The sequence below is a fragment of the Plasmodium brasilianum genome, chromosome 9 (genome assembly GCF_023973825.1).
Source record: "Plasmodium brasilianum strain Bolivian I chromosome 9, whole genome shotgun sequence".
In the NCBI taxonomy this organism is placed as follows: Eukaryota; Apicomplexa; class Aconoidasida; order Haemosporida; family Plasmodiidae; genus Plasmodium; species Plasmodium brasilianum.
The window spans coordinates 474,963-500,754 of NC_090122.1; the positions used below are offsets into that span (position 1 = coordinate 474,963).

Consider the following 25,792-nt stretch of genomic DNA (forward strand, 5'->3'; position numbering starts at 1 on the left):
ATTTATTATGTCGTTGCGATATAATTAATTTTTATAATTTTATTTTGTCCAAAACTTAAATTAATTTTTATACACAGTTGTTACGAGCATATATATATAATATAATTAAATCGGTCTTTTTCGTTATATTATATTTTATTATATTTCATTACACTATTTATTATATATTATTACTTCTTTTTTTTTTTCTCGCACTATTATTGTTATTCCATTTTGTTAAGTCGAATTTTAAGCATGTTAGTCTATTGGGCAAAGTCGAATACCTCGAAAAGGATAGGCAATTTTAAAAGGTTAGACAATATTATAAAGTTTGGAAATTTCAAAAGTTCGACAATTTTATAAGGTTAGGTAATTCTAAAAGGTCAAATAATTCGAAAAGATAAAACAACTGGAAAAGATCCGACAACTAGAAAAAAATAGATTTTCATAAAATGCTGAACTATTATAGATAACCAGAAAAAGCATAAATTTAACATATGAATGATGTATAAAATATATATGACTTTTCGCTTAAAAAATTCAAAAATATCTTCAGTTCAGCTTGTTATATTAACAAAAAAATGTAGTTATTACATATATGCATATGAGTGCATGCCTATATTATTACCATATCTGGTATATCCTTATATATGTAAATAACAAAAAATATTTTTGGTTGTTGACATTGAAATGCTGTGTAATTAACTCTAATATAATTATTAATAAGAGCAATTATAATAGTACAAGTTCGTTTTGATAATTTATAATACTATTCTTCATAAGTATTGAAGAAGTATTTATATTTTTATAGTAATTCATTTTATTTTTTCTCAATTTTTTATAATTTAATTTGTAATGGCAGTATTACTATATATTATTAATTAGAAGATGATTAATGTAGGTAATGATATTTATTTTTAAACATATTTGTCCTATAACATGTAACTCATTTAATAAGAGGCAATACAAGCTGTCTTTTCTCCACTTAAAAAAATCTTCTTTTTGAGTTTTTCTCGTTTTATTCGTTCTATTTGTTTTTTTCTTTCTTTTTTGTTTTTATCCTTACTCTGCCAATTTTATTCTTACTCTGCCATTTTTATTCTTACTCTGCCATTTTTATTCTTACTCTGCCAATTTTATTCTTACTCTGCCATTTTTATTCTTACTCTGTCGTTTTTATTCTTACTCTGTCGTTTTTTTATTTTTTTACTTTTCTTCGTCATTTCATTTCTTTATTAATAATTAGCTTTTATTCATCTTAATTTTTAGCGTATATATATATATGTGTGCATATACATATGTGTACATATACTCATACGAAAATATGTGCATGTGAGTATAAACAATCACGTGGTTACGTGTTAAAAATAAACATATCATTCGGCTGTAGACCGCGTTGGTTGTTTCTCTATTTTCTATTTCGTCCATACCTGGTTATTAATACTTGATGTAGTTTATTAACATAATTAATTAGTTTTTTTTTTTTTTTTTTTACTTTTTACTAATTTAATGCGAGAAGTATACATCTAGAAATGTACATGTTTCGTTAACCAAAAGTGTTTAACAATGTATCTAATTAATCATAAAATAATAATTTTAAAGCTGGTGCTTTTTCTATCCATTCTTCAGAAAAGTAAAAAAATATGCATCTACTAAACATATATGTATTATATGATATTATGCTCTATTATATAAAAGGAGAAAGTCTAGTTTTTTACATCATTTCATTCCACCCTGCGAGCTAACATATAAATCCACATCGTTAATATATATGGTAAATTACTATTTTGTTCTTACTTGTAGGTTTATATTGCAACTATTCTGCACTGAGAAAACCCTTTTTGAAAAAGGTAACAACAACAAAAAAAAAAAAAAAGAAAAAAAGCAGTAGTTACAGTAATAGCTGAAAGGTGTATTCTAATAAAGCAGTTAAAATAAATGCATGTATTACTAGTATTACTATGTCTTAACCATTTTATACTAAATATAGAAAAATCAAAACGGTATAATTTTTTTTTTTTTTTCTTTTTTTTTTCCTCTTCAACATCCTGCTTTGGATTGATGCAGTTCTTCACAGGCATAAAAGGTAAAGGAAGATAAAGAGAAAAGAAATATATACGCATATATACATACGCACATATACTGAGATACTGACATGCTCTACTGGATTTCTTTTATTTATATATATATATATATATTTTTTTTTTTTATTATTATTATCCTCAGCAGAACCGTCAGCGAACATGTTCGTTCAGAAATACTCCTATGGTGGTTTTTTGAATTTACATAAAATGCTGTCAAATTCTAATATAAATATTATACAAGAAATAAAAATAAATAATAATATATCAAACGTAATAAATAAACTGAGAGAATTTCGTAAATATAATGATAACATTTACGAAAAGTTTATAAACTCTTGCTCTTCTTTTGTGAAAAAATTATATATAGAAACATTTTTAGACATTGATAAGTCATTAGCAGAATTAAATGAACTGTTAATAAAAGAAGTAAAATACTTATTACTAACAAATAGTGATGCCATATCAGAAGCAAGTAAATTGAATGAAGAAAATTTTAAAAAGAATTTAGTAGATAAATTATATGAAGAATTTTTACAACAAGAAAAGTCTGAAAAAGATGAGAATAATTTACTATATTTTAATAAAATTAATATGGCACAAAAATTAAGAAAATTTTTAAATTTATATTCTATTGGAGATCCAGAGGCACATGAAATTATATTAAGCTTAATACAAATAGATACATCTAAAATAACTATAGACCATAAATCAATACTAACGAATTTTGATTATATATTAAATTCACCTAATCCTTATATATTATTAAAAAATTTTGTCAAAGGAGATGAAGATATTATCAATGATTCTTTCTTAAAAACATATTGGATATGTGTAAAAAACTTACATTTATTTTTTAAGTCATATAATTCACATGTTCTTACTGTATTAGGGGAAAAGTTCAAAAATGATATCTTTACATATATAGATGACGTTATATGTCATAAAAAGGAAAAAGTTATATATAATGATGAGGCAAGTTATTTTCTTAATATATACAACTTTTTTGATAGTTTTTTAGCACTACTAATTTCAAAAGTTCATAATTCGAAAGTCACCATTTTAAATGAAAATGGTATTCTCATATCTATACGTATAAATACTTTATCTGATAAGCTTATTCAGTTAGTATCTACCAAGTATTACTCAGGCACTTTAATTCCTCATAGATTATTTGACGATCTAACATATCTTTTAGTTCATGAAGAGTTATCCATACTAAAAGCTTTACATAATTTCGAAGTAACTCCGATACATGTCATAAATGATTCTTCAACTTTTTTCCAGTATAAACATTCCCCTGCAACAGAAAGTAATCGAAAAGGACAATTTTCTACACTAAATATATATATATTATATATATATATATATATATATATATATACATACATTCGTACTTCCATTTTTGCCTGAACATCTATGTATGAAATTTTTACATGTACGTTCGTTATGCGGAGATTTACACGTATACAAATACACTTCGCTGAGACAGTTTCGCGAGAATGAATAGAAGAGTTACACCTCTAACTGTTCCATTCATTTGTGCAAACGGACTTTCTGCTGCTTCATTGTGTGCATTTTCGGTTTTATTGACAGAAAAAATGTGCTTCCGATGTTTGTATGTATGTGTGTATTTGTATGAGTGTTTATATGTGCGTTTGTATGAATGTTTATATGTGCGTTTGTATGAGTGTTTATATGTGCGTTTGTATGAGTGTTTATATGTGCGTTTGTATGAGCGTGCATGTAGGTATGTATATATGTATTTGTCTGTGTGTGCGCATATATGCTTGCATGAGTGAATCACTGATCGCTCCATTTTAACCTTCCTCTGCAGCCATCAAAATTGCGTCTATCACCTCACAAGAGAATGAGGAAGTTACCAAGTTAATAAAAAACGAATTAGAGCAAAATTCTACTGGGCAAAAAAAGGAGGATGTAAAACACTACAAAACTATAGCCGATATAATTACCAAGTATAATGGGAATAACCCCTTGACACAAAATAATATCTATCTGTTGTTACACGATATTATTACAGGGAATTTAACAAATTTAAGTCTCTTATTTTCATTGGAAATTATTAATTATCTCGATGAACACTGTGAAGACATCGACTTGCGTAAGGAAAATTTAAGAGAAAACATGCAAGAAAAAGAAAAAGGGGATAAAGAAAAAAATAATGAATATTATAATGATCTAGGTTTACACCTTTATTATTCTGATAGACTCGATATACAAAATGATGATGTTAATAACAGTTCAACACAAAATTTATTAACTAATTATATACATGACAACCCGAAATTGAAGAAGTTATATGATTCCATTATGCACAGCACCGAATATTCAGATAGCGATTCAAACAATTCAGAATTAAAAGAATCAAAAACTATTACAGAAAAAATGCACTTAAGTAAGATAAGGAGTGATCACTCATCAGATCATGAATCTATTAATTTACTACAAAATGAAAAAAAAGATATTTCATCCGACGAATCACATGTATCCAAAAATAATGATTTAACTCTAAGTACATATAACAAATCAAATGAAACTTTTTTAGAAAACCTGTCAGGTCCTTCTACCAATATGCCTACTGCAGGATCGAGGATGAGATTGTCTAAATCCATGTCAAATTTGTCAACTATTTTGACAAAAGAAAAAGGTACATCTGAATGGGAAAATGGTACAAATTCTGAGGGGAAATATAAGAATTTGTCTAAGTATATGCCTAATTTGTCATACATCCATGACAAGAAACCTTTTTCTGAATGGATTAATAAAAATTTGAAAGAAAATAATGTGGATGAGTCCTCTAATAATAGTAATAGCACGTCCACAGAATTATTAGATTATACGACTGAAGACTCTGCAAGCTCATCATCAACTGAACATTTGTATAAAGGCTCAAAAGAAGAATTCTTAGAAGATAATGATTATTCTACAGCAAGAGATACGTCACTTATGCCGAACAGTACATCTGCCATGGTTGATGATCCTTCTTTTACCGATAACCAAATGTCTGACGAAAAGCACAACAAATATATAAACAATTCAGGTAGTTCCTATAAACAAATGGAAGGAGCAGACAACACGATAGATGACCAAATGAATGAATTTCACATATTTCGTGTTCGTAATATGTCTAATTTAAAAGTGGAAAATAATAATATGCACAAGGAAGAAGAAAAATATGAAAAGAATATGAGGGAAATAATGAATAGTGCATTTTATCTTAGAAATATTTGTAACGAGAAAAAAAAAATTATGGAAATAGAAAAGTTAAAAAGTATTAAAGAATTAAAATTTGACTTACTAGGTACAAAATATAGTATTTTAAATAAAAATTTATTGTTTCTGAATGACTCAAATTTAAAAAATATTTTTGAATCTATTTTTTTTGATTCTAATCAAATGAAAAATTCGATAATTCGGATAATGTCCACCTACGAAATAGGAAATTTAGAAAACATATTAGATGTTAATATCAGTGACTTAAATTCTCATTTTTATAATTTACCAAACGTATTCTATAATAAGAAAAAAATTTTATCCTTATTTAGTTTAAATACTAGTCAAGATGTAATAAACAAAATTGAAACGAAGCTTTATTCTGTATTTACAATTGTTTGGGTACATTATACAAATTATTTGAGAAAGATATTGGATATATTTTCAACAAAGGAATTAAATGTACTCTCAGCTATGTATTATACATTTATTAATACAAATAAAGATGATCATCACCTAAATCTTTTGAACAATTTTGGTTTTACTGATGTTTTTCTTATGTACACATTATTAATTAGCTTAAAGAGAAACATATATTATATAAATCAAAATAAATCTTTTGACATTCAAAATGATTCGCTCTTAAAAATTCAGCCTCTACAAATTGCACATGGGGATAATGGATTCTATTATATATTTGAAAACGATTTTGCAACTAAAATATTAAATAAAAATTTGGATAATAAAAATAAAATAAATGCAGGTTTTGGTCTGAATTTCTACTCTGTTAAGGAAATAGGTAATTAGACTCGTTAATGTATACGAAAAGGGGGAAGAAAAGATGTGCAAAATATATACATACATATGAACATTCAAATGCACATGTTTTCCTAACGGTGCATAGTGATTAACATATATATATACATGTATATACATATATATATAAATATATATATTTGTGTACCTTCATATTTGTTTATATAAGTTTTGCCACGAGAATATGCATCCACCCCATTTCCCATTTCTGCCATTTTCAATCTGATTAGATAAATCTATTTTTAATCATAACGGGGATATGGTATCCGAATTAGAAGAAGCAAAAATGTCTCTTCCAAAGAAGAACTTACTAACCATGATAGGATCAACTGAACATGCAAGCGTTTCGTATAATATAAATAACAAGACAGTAACAGAAAAGTATTCATTTTTACCCATTTATAGAAATGAAAACGGAATTATTATTAATGATGTTCCTGCTTTAATTACAGCTATTATATGTGGTCAATTAAATACGTTAACTAATATAAATGATTGTATAAAAAAAGAGGATGTTTTCTCTCCATTTAGTGAAAAAATTAATTCTATTATATATAACTTTTATAACAATAGCACAAGTTTTAAAAGTATTACATTTATGTCTAACAAGAAAGCTTATCAAAATGTTTTTAGTAATTTTTATGATAATGAAAAAATACGTAAGTAAAAAAAAAATTAATTCAAAAATTTTTTTACACGATATTGAAAATTCATTATAAATGTTACAGTCACGTATCGCTATATTATTGTTCAGTATACATATTATTGTTCCTTCTATAAATATTGGCGCATATATTTCTAATTATTTTCTGTACATTATAATTGCTGCGTGGAAATATGACAGTTTATATGCCTTTTTTTTTCTTTTTTCACTGTTGCGCTTTTTGGTTATGCACTATTATGTAGTACACTATATGTTATACAATATTCTATTTTTTACTTTCGTTCTTGACAGTTCTGAGAGCACTGATACTACACCTCGAAGAGATGAGCCGAAATGCAGACGCTTTATCTAAGGAGAATGAAATTAGATATCACTTTTCGTTTGTTTATAACTTAATAAAAAGACAAGTACTAAAGAAAGGGGTTCCTAACCACACAATAGCAGTTCATTTATATGCCCTAGAAGAAATAATTTTTAAATACAAACTATATAGCGAAAAAGTAGCTAGTACTCTAATTCTGCTAAGCAACAAATACGCAGGTAAAAATGAGACGAATGCTAATTTAGAACATATGTATATGTAAATAGTCGGAGTGATAGATATTGTTAATAATAGTAATGAGCTTATTTCCGTTCTCATATGTATTTGTACATGTGACTACTTGCCCTTTTTTTTTTTTTTTTTTATTTTCATTTGTCATTTGGTATATTTTATCATATTTGGCCTATTTGCAATATTAGACCACATTGTCATAATATGATTCTATTTTTTTACATTTTCTCCCATTTTTTCATATATAACTCCCCTTCTTTTTTCCCTAACCTTTCACGCGAAAAATGCAGAAAATGAACAATTCATGGAGGTGCTAGACATTATTTCCCTAATCTTTTATCGTATGAAAGTAGAAAAAATGAAGCAGAGTGTTAATCAAGGTACTCCGGAAGTGCACAGCGAAATACTAGTTCTCGATTTAATCGATGTAACAAATATAATGGCATTTTTTAATAAAGTTTTAAATAAGATAATCAAGATAGAGGAATTAGAAGAATTAATTGACAATGAAAATATTATTATAAGTCACATAGATGAAATTATGGTAGTTGTAAGGAAAATATTTGAAAGCTTTGATAATTACTTTTATGATATTATAGAGGATGATATAAGAAATATAATAATAGACACATTATTAAAAAAAATGAAATTATTACTTATTTATTATAAAAATTTTATTGATGACGATAGTAAAAAGTTGTCATCCTTACTTGTTAACAACATAAAAAATAAAAAATCATTTTTAATGTTTGAAGGTCCTATTACATACAATTTTCCTATCGATATATCATACGGAAAAGTTAAAAATTTCGAAAAAATCTTTTTTTTAGATTTAATTCAATATTCATACTCTGATTATACTAGTTCTCATTTGAAATACACACCAGATGATAAGGATGAACAGAGTAGCAACATGTCACAACTAATTGAACGTGTGAAGAAGGTAATTTTATTGTACCATGCATTTGATATACCCCAAGAATATAATGAAAAATTATTTCAACATATTTTCGATTTTGCTCAAGAAGAATCTGTTAATAAATCTTTAGTTCGTAAAAGTGAACTATGGGGACGAAATGGTAATTAAGCGTCTCATGAGGCCACGCGCCTAGTGAGCCATTTATATAAGAAAAACATGTTTGCATGTTTGAATAGGGCCTTTCAGACTCTATTTCATGGATGTATACATAAATATATAGGCACATATATATATATATATATATATACATTCACATGCACCTATATACGAATCATTACTTTTTTTATTTTACCTCTTTACCTTTTAAATCTTTCCTTTTTGTTAAAGTGCTTCCCGCTTAATATTTTGTGTGCCGTTGTATGTAGATGCACATGAATTACGCGTATATTACGGGTACTCCAAAATGGGGGTTATTAAATTGTGTATTTAGCTTTTACTCGTTTTTCATGCATTCTACAGCATCGTATTAATTGTACATGTAGATATATACCTATCCTCATGGTACATACTACATACACATACATAAATGCCCAAATAATGCATACACACACATAAATAACTCCTACAATACACATTTACCTGTGTTCATTTTTAATTGTCTACAGTTCCGACAGACACTTACGCCAAGCTTTGTGTTGTTAATTTGCAAAGATTAATCAGGTACTACTTTGAAAGCAGTCGAATAAAGCATCTAGTAGATTTCATGTTGAATTATGATGAAGTTAAAGTAGAAATAAAAAGACCGATAATGGAAGAAAAGAGGACTAGCAGTTTATATTCATGCTTAAAAGAACAATGGTTATACAAAAAAAATTTTCAAAATATGAAATCATATCTGTCAAATGTTAAAATGAGATTTAGCTTGAATGTGCAAGACATTAAGACATGTGTTAGAAAAAACGAAGGGTACCCTCATTTAAACACATTAACAAATGTTATGTTAAATTTATTAGCTTATGAGTTAGATAATATTTTTCAGACAAAAGATAAATTCAATTCCATTTTTTTACTCATGGGAGTAAAGAGAAATGATATGAGTATCAAATTACTTTATAAAATTAATAACGTATTAAATATTAAACAAAAAGTTGCCATTTTTTATTACTCTAAAAACGCACTCCTATATTTAACTGAAATATTGAGTCATCATTTTAAACAAAAAATTATATATTTATCAGAAAATGCAGAAGGTGAATTCAGTGTATATTCCTTTAATCCTGAAAAGAGTGATAATGATAGTAAAATTATCATATTAAAAGATGATCATACGTTGAAAGTGTTCGATCAGAACAACTCTCTGTTCAAATATGAGATGCACCACGTGAAAGACGCCTGTGAGAAGAGAAGAAATAAAAATAAATAAAATGACAAAAAGGGAAAAAAATATATATATATATGCCATTTAAGTAGAAATTTTGTGAGAAATGAACGTGTTTGAAATGTATTTCATGTAGAAACTCGCACCATCGTGTGCATAATGGGGCACGTTCACATGTGTGTATTTTTACATTGTTCATGTGATTGGTTGCTAAATTTACTTTCAATGTTTCCTTCATTTTTGTCCCTAGTTGTACTTTCACTTTTCTGCCATTTTTATTTTCACGTCTTCCTTCTTTCCCATGATTGTCCAGGTTTCCTCCATATGTACTATGATGAAGTAGTGAACATAAAAGAATATCTCGAGTCGCTTGAAGGTAAGTATGCAGAGAATCCAAGGATTTCATTGGAGGAAATTCACGGTATTTTAAGAGCCTATAACTATGAAATGAGTTACACGAACATACAGCAAGCAATATTGGTTTTATTAGAACATAAGGATATCAGTAGTTTAAAAAAGGTAGACCTCTTAAATTTGATAGATTTAGACATTGTGAAGCACAGAAATATGAGAGTTAAAAACAGCTACCTACATTTGCTATACTTAGAAGTAAATTCCCTATTTGCCTTTGGGTATTATAACAATTTAGATAATTTATTAAATGATTTATTCTTGTGTGATAAGGGATTGTTAGAATGGTTTAATGAATCCTTATTTCATAGAAGAAAATCAGATGAGGTCAATAATTACAATAAATTACCTCTATTCGTTACTTCGTTAAGGTATATGATAAAAAAGTTGGAAAACATAACAAGTAATAAATTGTTAGTAAAAGAGGATTATGATAAAGTTATGGAACTATTTAAGACAAAAACACAAGAAATAGTAAAGTTTGACTTTGAGGAAGTTATACCACTTTTTTTAAAAAAAAAAAAAAAAAAAAATTAAATTATGACAATACTATGCTTAGTAATAAAGTAGAAGAATTCAAAATTGATGAAAAGATAAAAGATAAAATTCTGAAGGAAATAGAAGAATATAAATTTTCTGTATCATCTAAGGATAGGAAACCTTATTACCTTATCTCCTTAATTGGATTAGGTCATTCCTATATTCAAAAATTTAATAAGTTACAGTTAGGTTTTCATTCTTCTATGTCTGCTAGTAGTTTGATTAAGTTACATAAGATGTATAACCTATTCCTTGTAAATGAACTAGCGGATGTGATGGATATACTAATTAGTACCATACTTAAGGTGTACAGAAATTTTTTTTATAAAAATAAAGAGAGTATAAAAAGTCAACAAATTAAGTTGAGTAAGAAAAAGAGAAAAGAATTTTGTGAACTAATATTATCAATGCACAATGTACATAATGATCTTTTAAATTGTAAAAATGCAAAAGAAGAAAAGGATGATACAGATGTAGAGAAAAATAATGTAGAGTCCTTTACACTATATGAGGATTATTTGAATTATTTATATAAAAATGTATATGACTTTTTTTACTCCGTCTTAAATTGTTTAGATGATAAATCTTGCTTTTTAGAAAAAGAGGAACATATTAAAGATGTTATTAGGAGGTTTCTTAAGGATAATCCTTTTAATGAAAAAATGGTATGGCTTATACCATTTATATCAAAACATTTTAGAAGTTCTCTAAGTATATTATATATTAAAGATAATGATATACGTTTGTACAAATATCAGGAAGACAGTAGTATAAAATTTAGTATACAAATATTAGTACAAGATGAGAATATGTTTTTAATTCTACCTACTTATTTCATACATCTGAATATATTAAATATTATTACAAATACGATTATAAAAAGTGAAGGTGATATCAGTTATAATATTAAAACTCTTGCGCCGTTGTATTTTAATATTCCTAACTGTCCATTGGTTATTGATGAGTCTATAAAAAATAGAGCCAAATCAAATGAATACTACAGTACCTATGTTGCAATAATTGAAGAAAAAGTAAGCCTATTTTTATCTAAAAAGATACATATATATAGTTTACTAATATCAATAAGAGAAGATATACTAAATTTTAAATATGTTATATATTACGAAAAATTTGTAAAATTTTTGGATATAATGGATACTTTTATTTCTATACTTAATTCTAAAATACATTTAAATGTTGATATAACATTTGAGGATATTCTAAACTCTCCAAATAGCATAGTTGAAAATAGTATTAACAATATTTTCAGTTTTATAGAAAATGATGACTATAGCATATTTGGTACAGAGATAATAAGGATTTGTTCAAATGCTATGAAAAATCACAGCCATAGAAAACATGAGGCAGGTACTTTTTTGCGACTCCTAGACTTTTTACTCAAAACAATAAAAGTGGAAATAGAAACACAGAATAAATTGTTGGATAATTTAAGTAAAGTAAATGAGATAAATATGGTAAAAAAGAAAACGTACATTCAAAAATTAAAAAGTTTAGAATCCCTTATCATTTGTGAACATGTAAAAATAATATCAAATATAATGAAATATGTAGAAATAAATCTAGACAATATAATCAACCATATTGCATACAAATCGGAGAAGAAACATATTGAACATGAATTTATAAACAAAGTTCAAATAATACATGACTGTTGCTTGAAGTACGATTTCAACGAATTAGGGGCAACCGAGTTAACTAGGAAGTTTTTCAACGAACTAGAAAAAAGAAATATAAAAATTTCAGACTATTCAAAAGTTTTACAGAAGCTGTCAGACGAAGAAATTGACTACGAAGAATGGTATTCCATAGCATGCAAAATTCAAGTGGATTATTTTAAAAAAAATGAATTATTCTATATTCAACATTTGAATGAATCTACGTTTTGGAAAAAAGGGGCAAAATTTTTTACATCCAAATCCATTGTGAGCAAATTAGAAGAGCAAAAATTATACATAGATGAGAAAGATATAAAACGACTAAGTGACAATAAATTAACATATAACGAATACAAGGATTTATTATATAATGTAAAAATTCTGAGCAGGACGGATAACAACTTAGACGAAAAACTGATAAATAGAGAACATTATGCTATTTCGATTGTATGGAAATTTATTAATACAGAAATATGTGTAAATGGACAGGACATAAAATTTGAAGACATATATGAAAAATTAAAAAGTCATAAGAATGATGTACAATATTTATCTTTATTAAAAAAAGAAGATGTACATAATTTATTCAATGCAATAATAATATTCCATAGGTTAGTTGAAGCCATTGATGAAGGTACATTTAATAAATACAAAAGTTATAGGATAACAAATGTACTGTTTGAAGAGTTAATAATTAGAGGAATATACATATCAGGTGATTCCTTACTAACAAAGGAATATATTGAAACTATATGTAACTATGATATGTGGAAAAAAGATATTAAACAAGTAAAAGTTAGTAATATGTTAATAAGATCCTTAGTACCAACAAAATACGTTACATACTATTCTTCTGCTTCAATTTTTAAAATACTTCGTTTTATCCGAAATTCAAGGATTAACACTTATTTAGTAAATGCTTTGTCTTATATCATATATCGTATACTAAAGTTAGGAAAAACAAAAAAGGATATGTTTAATACAATTACGTCTGAAGGAATTTTTCGTGGTAGTTTGGACGCTATTAAACTTTTTTTAATAAAATTTAATATATCATTAGATACATTAATTACTTGGTTCACTACTCTTCTAACAAGCATGCATAATGTTATCGAAAATAGTATCATTGAGGATATATTAGAAAGTATCGATTATAGAAGAATCTTTTCTAATTTATTTTTTTTACTACATAATATTGTAGAAGAATGTTACTTTAAAGCTATACTAGATTTTTTGCTTGGATATCCATTTATTGTTGAATTTGTAAATGATCATGAGGAGAAAGTAACTGAAATTCTTTTAAATTTTAAAAAATTGTTTCTGCTTAATTTTGGTACTTATATTAATTTTTTTCTACATTTATATGATAGCATCGAGAGCAAATTTTTAACCTATATCAAATATTACGTTACGAAAATTTTAAATAATTTATTATCCTATTCATCTGAAATTATTGAAAAGATAATGCAAATCGAAATACAGAGAATAAGTTTACTTGAATTCATCTCATTCAACGATGAAGAAAATATGGCATTAATGTATGAAAATATCATAGCAATTGTACAATATGAAGACTTTATGAATAGACTTAGAGAAACTACTGTTAATAAACATAAGGAATATTTTTCTAATCAGAAAAAAGTACAAGTATCCAATTCAGAATTAATCCACAGCATGTATAATAAAATGAAAGAACATTATCAACTGGAGGAGCCACTTATAAAAAACCAGGATATTCAAGGAGGTGAAAGGGATACACGCAATGCAGCGGTATCATCGTTTTTACAAAAAAAAATGTTATACCAGTTGAAAAATAGACAATTAGAAAATAGGCAATTAAAAAATTTGCAACTGAAAAATTGTAGGGGTAGATACAAATGGCATGACACTAATATTTGTCAAGGTGAAAATTTGGACAAGCGAAAGTATTTTAGTGCATCTAACAAACAGAAGAACATACAACCCATTTTTGATAACATCAGGCATAATAAACAAAAATTGGTTAATATGCAACATAATTGTAACACAAAATTTGGAAACATGGATAGTAACATGGTTAAAAATATGTTCAGCATCCACAGGATTAATTCGATGGGGATGGCATACCAAAAAGTGAACGGGCGCCCAGCTCGGAAGAATCAAAATCATAACTGTAATAATTTGGCTAATAATGTGAGGAATAATTATACAAGTAATGGCAGCGTAAGAAGTGGCAGTATATGCAGTGGTAATGGCTGCAGCGAAAAGGCCGCTAGGTATTGCAACGTTCTAAGTAATCATATTAAGCACATGAACCTTACGAATACGCCCAAGAATATATTTCCCGTTTTAAGGAATAGTTATGATGATGACCATTTGGACTCGTCATTCCTAGAAAATAGAAGTATCAACGAGAATAGTAATTATTATCTTACTGAATCATATAACTATAGAACGTTGAGTTGTTTAGAAAAAATGTTCATACACATTTTTGACGCTAATGTAAATTCTTTGGAAAATAAAACAAAAACATGCAGTTCGTTGTATACTCACAATTGGACAAAGAAAGTATATAAAGTTTCTTTAGAAAAATTAAATGATAAAGAAAGATCTATATATGATTATACGCATGATTTATTTTTATACATAAAAGTTAATGACATAAAATGTGAGTTGCACTTTAAACTTAATGTTCCTGTACAAAAGAAATACATTTTGAGTAGTAAGAAATATAAAAATGCAATATCAGATTTCAATATATTTAGAGAAAATAATCAGTTATGCTTTATAATTATTAATAGCAACAAACGTCTGGATAAAAATATACACGTCTGTTACACTGCTGAGTTAGTCCCATTTTATAGAACTAATGATCTTACCAGTTACTTAAACAAATCCTTCAGAGATGTTGACAATATCAATAATAGAAAAATTCAGAAAGAAAATGAATTGGTTCACGAAAAGAATATGGAAAATATCGATAATATGCGCATATACCCTTTTAACATAATTGATGGTAGTGGTAGTAGCGCTAATAATGATAGTAATGATACCACTGCATACAAAAATAATTCACTCGCCTTAAGGAGCGAAAAAGATTCAGAAATGAAAAATGAAAGCATTTCTACTTTGCAAGAGGAGAATTACAAAAAAAATGGAAAAGAACTCGTCAATAGGAGAAATTACTCCAAGTTAGCCTATGCAAAATCAAATAATCTCAGAAGTGGTACACTCAAAAATGTGAATGATAATAAAAAAAAGAAATTGAAAAACCCATTTAAAAAAATTAAAAAAGGAATAAATAAAATAAAATATAAAATAAAAGAAAGACGAAAAAGTGCAGAAAAAAAAGATAATTTAAATAATAACATAGAAAAAATTCAAGATGCCCTAAAATATATAACAAATAAAAAGGTGATTAATCATTTACTAGAATTTGAATATTTCCATTCCGGCAAATGGTCTACTACTACTTTTAGTCTTACCATTGATACTATGAAAGGGACTAATGAAAATATCAAATTAATATTAGAGCTAGGAGATTATAATATAAAAACATATTACGAAGTAGACTTAAACGGAATCAATAATATTCCATCTTTACAAAAATTAGACGCTTTTATTAAAAAAAGTAATATCAGAAATGGCATATCACAAAGGTTGAAGAAGTACACTAAATTAAACATGATTTTAAAATACCTATTCAAATTTAACCATGAAATTAAACATGTTTCCTATGTAAAATGGGTTAAGCAGGTACCTATGAAGAACGACTATGAACAGATGGGAAAAATGGATAGTATCACAATGCAAAGAGATGATCAAAGGCAAAAAATGACACAGGAGAAAAGTGGTAACTTAGATAGTGGTGCAGAAGAACAAATGATGAATAAAGATAACAAAGACAAAAAGGAGAAGCACACAATCGAGGAGTATTTAAAATTTACTTGGTATAAAGAGCACAATAAAAGACGCGAAGAAGCCATTATATCAGTAAGATCCATCAATCCGTTTAATCTAAAAAATCATAATAGTGAAATTTTGTGTGAAGTGAATGGTGATATTACAGATATTTTTACAATATTTGAAACATACAGTAGTAGGAAAAAGGCTAGCTCTAGGAAAGAAACAGATTTGGCTAATGGTGATAAGGAAGAGAAAGAAGAGGACAAAGGAGATCAGATAAGTGAGAAGAAGGAAGAAGAAAAGATAGAGGTAAAAGGTGTTGATGCTACTAATCCAAGTGCGACTCATGAAATACGTGGAATGCGCATGAAATCGACTAACATAAATGGTAGAAACAGTAAATACTTTTCGGACTATGCAAAATACTTTAGTAAGATTTATTCCCTAACTGAGGAGGAAAATTATTTTATAAAAACTAGAATGGACAAAACTTGCGCGTTACTGAAATATAGACTTATTTTGCTATCTGTTATAATAATTAAAAGCAATAACTTGAGTAACCTAAAAAAGATGAATAGCCTTAGTAATGAATTATTAACGAATAGATACAAATTTTACAAACATATTGAATATCATCAAAATAAATTGTTTAGGAAAAGACATGTATACGTTGAAAACAAACATTATATAATTAAAAAGAAATTAGAGTGTTTGATAGGATTAGAATTCTACAAAAGTTTAAAGAATTCTCTAGAAAGAAAGAAAATTCTAAATAATTTTTTGGAGGATTTAGCTGTAGAAATTTCTAGTATTAACAAACATTTTTACAAATATTATTACACAGATAATACTAACATCCATTCTTCCAACTTTTATTTAGATAATTTAAAAAATATTAAATCCCTATGTCCAATTATTTATGAGTTAAAAAATAAGGAGAAATTTAACTTCTCCAATACGTCCAAAGTAGACAGTTCAGTAAAAATACCAACCACTACTGACGCAGAAAAAAAAATAAAAAAATGTGAAAAAAAGGTAGGATTTTACGGAAGTACTATATCGTTTTTTGGAAAGGTAATAGATGAATCAATAGGGAAAACAAGGATTAAAAATATAGCTATGTTTTCATATCAATGTGAGAAATCTATATTCAATGGAAAGAATTTGAGTGAACTAGATGACTACTATAAAAACTTTTGCATAAATATATTCGATAAAGAAATTGAAGAACTTGATGAACCTTTCAAACCAAACACTGAATGGATTAATATGTTGTATAACACTTTTTCATCAAATAAAAATCATAACAATTATGGGGGAAATAATTATAGTGAAATAAAATGCTTTGGTTTTGCAGATAGAGATGAATTAAAGGCATATGAGAAAAAGAAAGGCGCAAAATGTAAAATTACTATCTTAAATAGAACACTTAATGTGTTACAGCAATTTATAGATAAATATTACAAGTTAAAAGAGGATGGAATAAGTAATGGAAATGCATATAATATCTATGCTCTATTTAAAAATATATATATTGTCATGATATACAAACTAATGTTTGAAACGAGAGCATTCAAACCTTTACGTATTCAACAGAAATTAAATTTGGTAGGAAATAAATATACAAAATTATTATATAAAAAAGAAAATTATTCAAAATATTTAAGTTATATGTTAGATAAAATTAGCACCTTATATTTAGAAATAGAATTTCTCTATAGAGATCATGTATTTTTAAGAAATATTTCTTTCCCTAGTGATGCAGTCGAGATTCTTATGTTTCTTCATAAGCCATTTAGTGATGATGCATATGGGTATAAATTATCTGCTGATCCAAATAAAGCTATTAATGAAGGAGAACAGAACACTAGAGTATATGCCTTCTTTGTTCTAAATTTATTAGGATATTATCCTGAAATACAAAAAGTATTACTAGAAGCTTCACAAAATGTGGAATTTATTTATAAACTATTAGATATAGATGTAATCGAGATGAAAAAAATTTTAGAATCTAAGGAAGAAGCATCATCAAAAAATGGTGGTTCTTCCAATACTCAAAAAAATGAACAAAAACAGAAAGACAGTTCTGAAAAAAATCAAACAGGAATTGCAGATAAAATCACAAAACCATTTGGAACTATTTACAATTATCTATTCTCTAGGGGGGAAGATGAGGGAGATTATAATAGTTCTTCTGTGTATGCCACTGAATCAATGGAAAAAAGCAAAATGAATGATATAAAATACGAAATTAATGATTTCAAATGGATGGAAAAGGAACAAATATATAGCATTAAAAAGTTAATAGTACAACATGAGTTAGTAGATTATTTTGTAAAAGGAATAAAATTAATGAACTTACAAAGTTATCTCAATGATAATAATTATCTAGTGGCATATAAAAAAGCTCTTAATGAAGAATTGAAAAAAAAAGATTTTCATCATCATTTTATTAAGACTACACCTCCTTTTAATTTTGACACATATAAAGTTCATCATTTATTATTATTTGCTTTTTATTATGGTTTCTCTGATATAATAAGAACGAGAAGACAGTATGTAAATTTAGAGACAACCATTAACCGAACTATTGATAACAACAAATCTATTTATGTTTATAGAACCAAGTCATACAACACTTTCAATTTAGATCCTGAGAAAAGAGGAACGTTAAATAAGGAACATGAGGAAATAGCCAAACTTGTGTATAAGTACGCCATACAATACAGATTTTATCATAAGGATGATATCAACAACAATGGTGGTAATAATGATAGTGGTAGTGATGACACTAATGATTCTACTAACAACCGCAGTAACGTCTTTTTCAAATTCAACAAGAAGCAAAAAAATGAACTGATCAGCATGTTAAAGAGCAAAAATAAAAAAGCCTATACACCACGTGACTTAGATGAAATTATTTCATTTATCCAAATTATGGTTGAAAATTATATTTTCATATTAAATAATTACCCTTCGAATTTTAGTCTGAGTAAACGTTCCTCTTTTTACGATAATTTCATCAAAAATGTAAAACAATTTTTTTTCTCATTTAACAAAAAAAATAATTTAATATATATAATAAATCAAAAAGATATCAACTATAATATGCAGGCAATAAAACAAATTAGTGATAAATCAACTGCAATTAATCTTATAAAATCCATTATAGATTTCATATTATTTGCTGCCACGAGGTCTTATAATGTAGACTATGCCATCAAAAATGTAATAAGTATTAACAACAATGATGACATTTCTTTAAAGAATATACCAAAGAAATCCTGTTCTACTTCTAATTGCAGAAATAGGAAATTCAATGAGGGATATATATTTTTAGAAGGTCCTCTTACCATGTACAACTATAATAAGAAGTCTCGTAAAAGGACTGAGAATTATTCTAAAATGAATCCAAGTATGGAGAAGGTACATTACTACCATTCACTTGGGTATAATCCCTTCGGTGCACATGATTCAGTAAATACCAAAAGAATTGGTACTGTTAGTAGAAGAACGAATAATCACTGCAAATGTTACAATAAATATATCCCCGTTGAACTCTGGGGTTACAAAAATGTAGACACAAGAAGGTGTCGGAAATTTGTGCCATTGTTAAAGGGGGGGAAAATGAGTAGGTATACATACCCATTAGGAATAAACACAGAAAGAAAAAAGAGAAATATGGTAATATGTAAAAATAGGGTAAACACATTCAAGAATATAGATTGGTATAATTCATCGAACACAATTTCGGATAAAAAAAAAGGAGGGACAGTTGAGGTACGAAAAAGTTGTAGCGAAAAATGTAATAAACCGAATTGGAGCAAAAGAGGAAATTATGACAGTCCTGCTTTTTATCAAATAAGAAATGAAAAAGATATGCTTAGCAATCATAGTATAATAAACAAAGGAAACCTTTCCATTAGTTTTATTCCAGAAGATGCAGGAAAACCTAACTACATAAGAAATGGTACACTAAGGAATAGAGTTAATAATAATAATATTATTAAAGGAGAGGAAGAAGGTGCTCCTATGTCATCAGAGATTACTATCAAAGAAACTACAAATCCCATCGAGATAATAAAAAATGTACCATACAATTTTATTGAAAATGAACATAAAAATAATATACAATCTTCTGATATGCTTAGCAACTTTTTAGGTACTCAGATGAGTAATTTATATTCAAAATTAAAAGGAGGAGTCTTTTCATTTACTTTTGTACATGGGTTTGATTTTTTTTTAAGAAATAGTCTTTTCTTTTATCGTAGACATATGATTTCAAAATATATAACGTATTATACTAAAATGAATGTGATTCAAAGTTTAGATATGTTATTCTTAATTGTACGAAATGTTGAGTTGAACACCTCTTTAACGAATACGGATTCAATGAAGCATAGCTTATTTGATATATGCTTATGTAATATGCAGAATTTATCTGTTTCTTTAAAAAACATATTAAATGTTATTGATGAAGAAAAATTAGAAAAACTTCTGTCTAATATAATTGCTGTAATACATATGAGATATACTGGAAATGCTCGATTTATAGAAGACCTTGTTAATAATATAAATGAAGCATTATCAAAAAATATTACCCTAAAAAAATTATTTGGAAATTTTATATCATATCTTACTATTTCATCTATACAAACAGTTGAACTATATTTTCATTCTAGATACAAAAAAAAGTTACTCTCGATAATTATAACATTCCTCAATAAAATATCAGCAACGGTTTCAAATATTTTTGGAGAACCCTTCTTTCAATCATATGTTTGCACACACTTGATCAAAATTGGGGAATCTTTCATACAAGAATTTAATGCTGAAAATACAGTCTATCGCTTCTTTATGGACATAGGGGAAATAAATTTTATTGATATTATTGTTTCTTATGCTTACAACTACTTACCGAAGGCTGTTCGCGATTTTACAGAGAAGTGAAATGGGTCTTAAACATAGGAAGGTACCTTTTGTTAGGGAGATAGAGCAAAAGATACCAGAGATAGCAGTGACCTCGCGTCAAAGAGAAACAAAATAGGAAAATTAATAAACAAAAACAAGGAAAGAATACATATAAGGGGGGTGGATACATTTAAAATTTTCATAAATGGTGTTTTCATTTCAAGAGTCTTGAATAAAATTTTTTTTTTTTTTTTTTTTTCTTTTTTCTTTTTTTCCATTATAAATTAAAATTTATTTTAACATAGCTATAGTAATGGATACAGTTTAATGCACACATTAAATTATAAGTTTATATTTTCACGTAATTACACATTTGCATAAATTCATATTTGTTATAAATATATATATATGTACATGTAAGTACGAATACATACGCATATGTACATAATGCATGAATATGTATATGCAGACATTTGCTCCATCTTAACCCATTTAAAGGTTTACCGTGTAACAAAAAAAAAAAAAAAAAAAAATGTATTCCTTCACATACTATTAATCCATATTTTTTCATTTTAAAATAAATAACAACGATGTCACAATTATGCGCATATATTTGTTTTATTTTAAATTAATTTGTATTTTATACTTTTCTTTTATTTAAAAAAAAAAAAAAAAAAAACTTACATAAAATGACATTTTCTCAGACAATTTTTTTTTTTTTTTTTTTTCTTGTATTCTTTTAAAAACTGTAACTGTCTTTTGTTAATTGCACCTTTTCTTCTATCTCGTATAAAAACAATTGCATCAATAGGATCCATTCCAAATTCAATTAATACAATAGAAGCTAAAACAGGTGCTCTACCTAACCCTGCTACACAATGAACGGCAACTGCGCAATTATTTTTAATTACATTATTTACAATGTTTAACCAATTATTAACAATATCTACATTTGGGGCATCCCCATCTGGGAATATTAATTCATGAACATTTATTCCTGCATTTTTTATTTCACCATCATTATATGTCCTCTCGCATGTACGAACTAAATCAGTCACATTATAATTTTTCATTTCTTTTATATATAATGGTAATAAATCATTTGTTGGTGCATCTAAAATCAAAATTTTTATTTTCCCATGCTCAATTTTTGTTGGATGATTTAAAACTGGGTTTAAGTAATCCATATTATAGTTTGCATTACCTAAATATCTTTCCATTTCGAAATATTTCACATTTATTCTATTAATAACTTTATCAAAAGTACTACTTTTTTTATAAACTCGTTTATTACAATAAAAGAAGGATTTACTTAATAATTCATAATCAACACTACTTTGCATTTTTCACGAATTTCTGAAAAATGAGTCTTTTTCTTTTTTTTCCTTTTGCTGTTTTGCGAGTGTATATATATATACATATACACATACAATTATACAGCTTTATATGCACTAATTTAGCACGGTTTAAAACTCGTTTCAACTGCTACAAGCTACTTCGGGGGATCAATTCGGATGCTTCAACTAAGCACCAATAAGGGTCTTACTAACTGGTTAACACCAAATAGGATAACTCTATAGTGGCAATGTTAAAAATATATATAATAACATCATATGCAAAAAGTATTTTTGCATACAAAAAAATTACATACAAAAAAAAAAAAAAAATCGTTAATTAAAAATATATTCACTATTTCGTGTAAACTATAAACAAATATGAACACTATTCCTTGAAATAAAATCTTTTTTTTTTCAATATTTCATTGTGTAAATATAAACAAATGTTCGTATATTCGTATATGCGCATAAGCATATATGTGTACATGTATATGTTCGTATATATATATAGGCAGATGGATAAAAATGTCATGCAAAATTATTATTGTTACTTATGCATGTAGCACACATAGACACACACACGTATATGTATGTATATATATATATATATGTACATGCAATAAATTATATATTTATTAATATTACCTTTTTGAGGTAAATATATGCGTATGTAATTTCCAATTTTGAAATATGGGAAAGGGGATTAGCACAATTTGTGGGAACGGTAGAGTCAAGAAGAGTACATCCATCTATACATATATGCAAACAAACATACATACATATATACACAAATAACATGTATATTACTTTATATCAATACTAAATATAATTAATAATAGATGTAATTTTTAAAAATGTGCTATTTGATATTCTTCATATTTGCATAAATAAACAAATTCTTATGACAAAACATAAATACGTATATTAATAAATAAAAAAAAAAATACGTAATCATTAAACAGATGCACCTTTTTTTTTCTTTAAAACACTTGTAAGAAATGATAAAATTTCAAAAATTATTATCACAACTATTTTATAACTTGTACACTAAATATATATAGATATTTTATAAAATTATAAAGGAAGTGATAAATCATTGTAGCATATAACGTGTGACAATGTGTATATGTGAGGTATGTAAATATTTATGTATATATATATATATTTATAAATGTATAAATACATTAGATGCAAAGAAAGAACTTAGAATGGCGGGTGTAATGGGGGAAAAAAAAAAAAAGGTATTTAAATAATAGACCGCATATAGGTAGTAAAATGAAAACTTTGTGTATAAATATGTATTAATTGCATGTAAAATGGGATGAAAGGTAATAAAAAGAAATATATATATATGTAAATGGATATATAAACAGAAATATAGATAATACACAAACAAATACGCATGCACATATATGTATATTTTTAAATGTGTACTTATATCTCTGTCACTCCGAAAAGGCAGTGCGTTTTTACACACGCACCGTAATATAAAATAGTTCACATTTCGACATAAACAAATATTTCATTTTTCTCTTATACTTATCCCATTTATTATAAAAAAAATGAAATTAACTTATTTAATAAAAAAAAAAAAAATTAATCTTAAAATGATGAATGGATATACTTTGTAACAATGTTACATATAATAAATCCGTTCTCATTAAAGTCAATTTATATATAATTCTTATTAATTATATCCGCGGTGGTGGTAAAAGAAAAAAATGTATATATATGTATATTATTATTTAATTTTAATATGTATACAGCAATATTAAATATTCTAATTAATAAGTTGCACATCTTTTGTGTTCTCTAAAAGCTTATTTTTTACAATTTACACAACTGGTATATTTATCCTCCAGTTTTTTTCTAATTTTTTTTTTATATTATAATTCTTTTATATAATTTATTCGTAAATAACACAAGCCAATAATTCATTTAACAATCTCCACTCATACTTATACAATGCAAAGGCTCGCGTAAACACATAATTTATCTTTGTATTTATTCTTACGCTTACCCGTACGCTTTCTCTTATTCTTACTCTATCTTATTTTATTTTTTCATAAACCTTTCTATGTTAACATTTGCAATATTTTCTATTTTTGGACGCTCTCTGAATATGTTACAAACATAATTTAATTCCTACGTTATCTAACTACTTGCATTTGTTTATTATTTTTTCCTTATCCCTTTTTGTCATTTATTCATTATTTATATATTTATGTAGTTCTTCTCAGCTTCTTGATGCACTGATGAGATTAAAATTACATATCAATGTAAATGATATAAATTCAAATAAGTAATTAGCTCATATTATATACATATAAAAATTTATAGTTATTGTGTTCAACCCTTGGGTTGTTTCCTCTGCCGTGTATGGTGGGCTTTAAAAGTTTATCTGCTTTTTATTTTTTTGAATATATGTTTTAATATTATCGTTACTTTTAGTCATAATTTATATTCTCTAACCATGCAAATGGGGGATAAAAAAAAAAAAATCGTCTTTCGTTTTACATATAATTTATTTTTACTTTTTTTATCATCCAAATTGTAAAATTGAAATATACTATTTTTTTTTTTTTCCCCTTTCTTTTCTTATAATATCTGCTTTACCCCAACGTTCGCTTTTTTCCTATGCTCGCAAACACAAATACAATTTTCCTTGTATATAAGATGCTCTTAATATATTTTATTTCCATTTAACTTATTTTGCAAAATATCTAAACAACTGAAATTTAAGTCTTCCGAAAAATTGAATATTGTCTTATGCATATTATATTAATAAATAAACGTGTTTTTTATTGTTATGTACTTTTTTTTTTTATTAAATATAAGCTTATAAATATATATATATATATATATATACACAAAATTGTACACGTATATAAATAAATAAATAAATAAATAAATATATATATATATATATATATATATATATATGTGTAAGTATATACGCATACGTAATGCGTAATATATATGGGAATGAATTTTTCCTTTCCTGTTTAAATTCAATGCTTATTTTATGATATCAGCAAATTGTTTCGTGGTCTATTATATAGAGAGTTATAGCATATATACATGTTTCTTATTTTTTTTTGTTTTTTCATAATTATATTTAAATTATATAGTTTACTTTTGTAAGTTATATAAAAATATGACTTTCAATTAAAAACTCTTCAATAAAATTTCTCTGATATTAAATATATATATATTTATTAATCGAATGAAAAATATATAATGTGTTATTTTGTATGAAATTAAAATTTCCCCTAAATATATTGTAAGTATTATATATATATAATATATATACATATACCAAATGGAAACATTACTATTTTTCTATATATATATGAAAAAAAAAAATGTTAATGTAAAATGAAAAGGTTTTTTTTTTTTTTTTTTTTT

At 26.2% G+C, this 25,792-nt stretch overlaps 2 protein-coding genes across 2 annotated transcripts; one reads left to right on the forward strand and one right to left on the reverse strand.

Moving 5' to 3' along the window:
- Positions 1-234: 234 nt before the first annotated feature.
- On the forward strand, positions 235-21,086 carry MKS88_002728 (uncharacterized protein; the record flags this gene model as incomplete). The annotated part of the gene is made up of 11 exons (XM_067215763.1): positions 235-325; positions 1,783-1,829; positions 2,047-2,065; positions 2,209-3,372; positions 3,898-6,093; positions 6,341-6,769; positions 7,066-7,314; positions 7,618-8,406; positions 8,912-9,640; positions 9,938-10,514; positions 10,595-21,086. The coding sequence occupies 11 exons, from the start codon at positions 235-237 to the stop codon at positions 21,084-21,086; spliced, it is 16,782 nt and encodes a 5,593-aa protein (XP_067073309.1).
- Positions 21,087-21,727: 641 nt separating this feature from the next.
- Positions 21,728-22,390, reverse strand: MKS88_002729 (protein tyrosine phosphatase; the record flags this gene model as incomplete). The annotated part of the gene is made up of 1 exon (XM_067215764.1): positions 21,728-22,390. The coding sequence occupies one exon, from the start codon at positions 22,388-22,390 to the stop codon at positions 21,728-21,730; it is 663 nt and encodes a 220-aa protein (XP_067073310.1).
- Between the last annotated feature and the right edge of the window lie 3,402 nt (positions 22,391-25,792).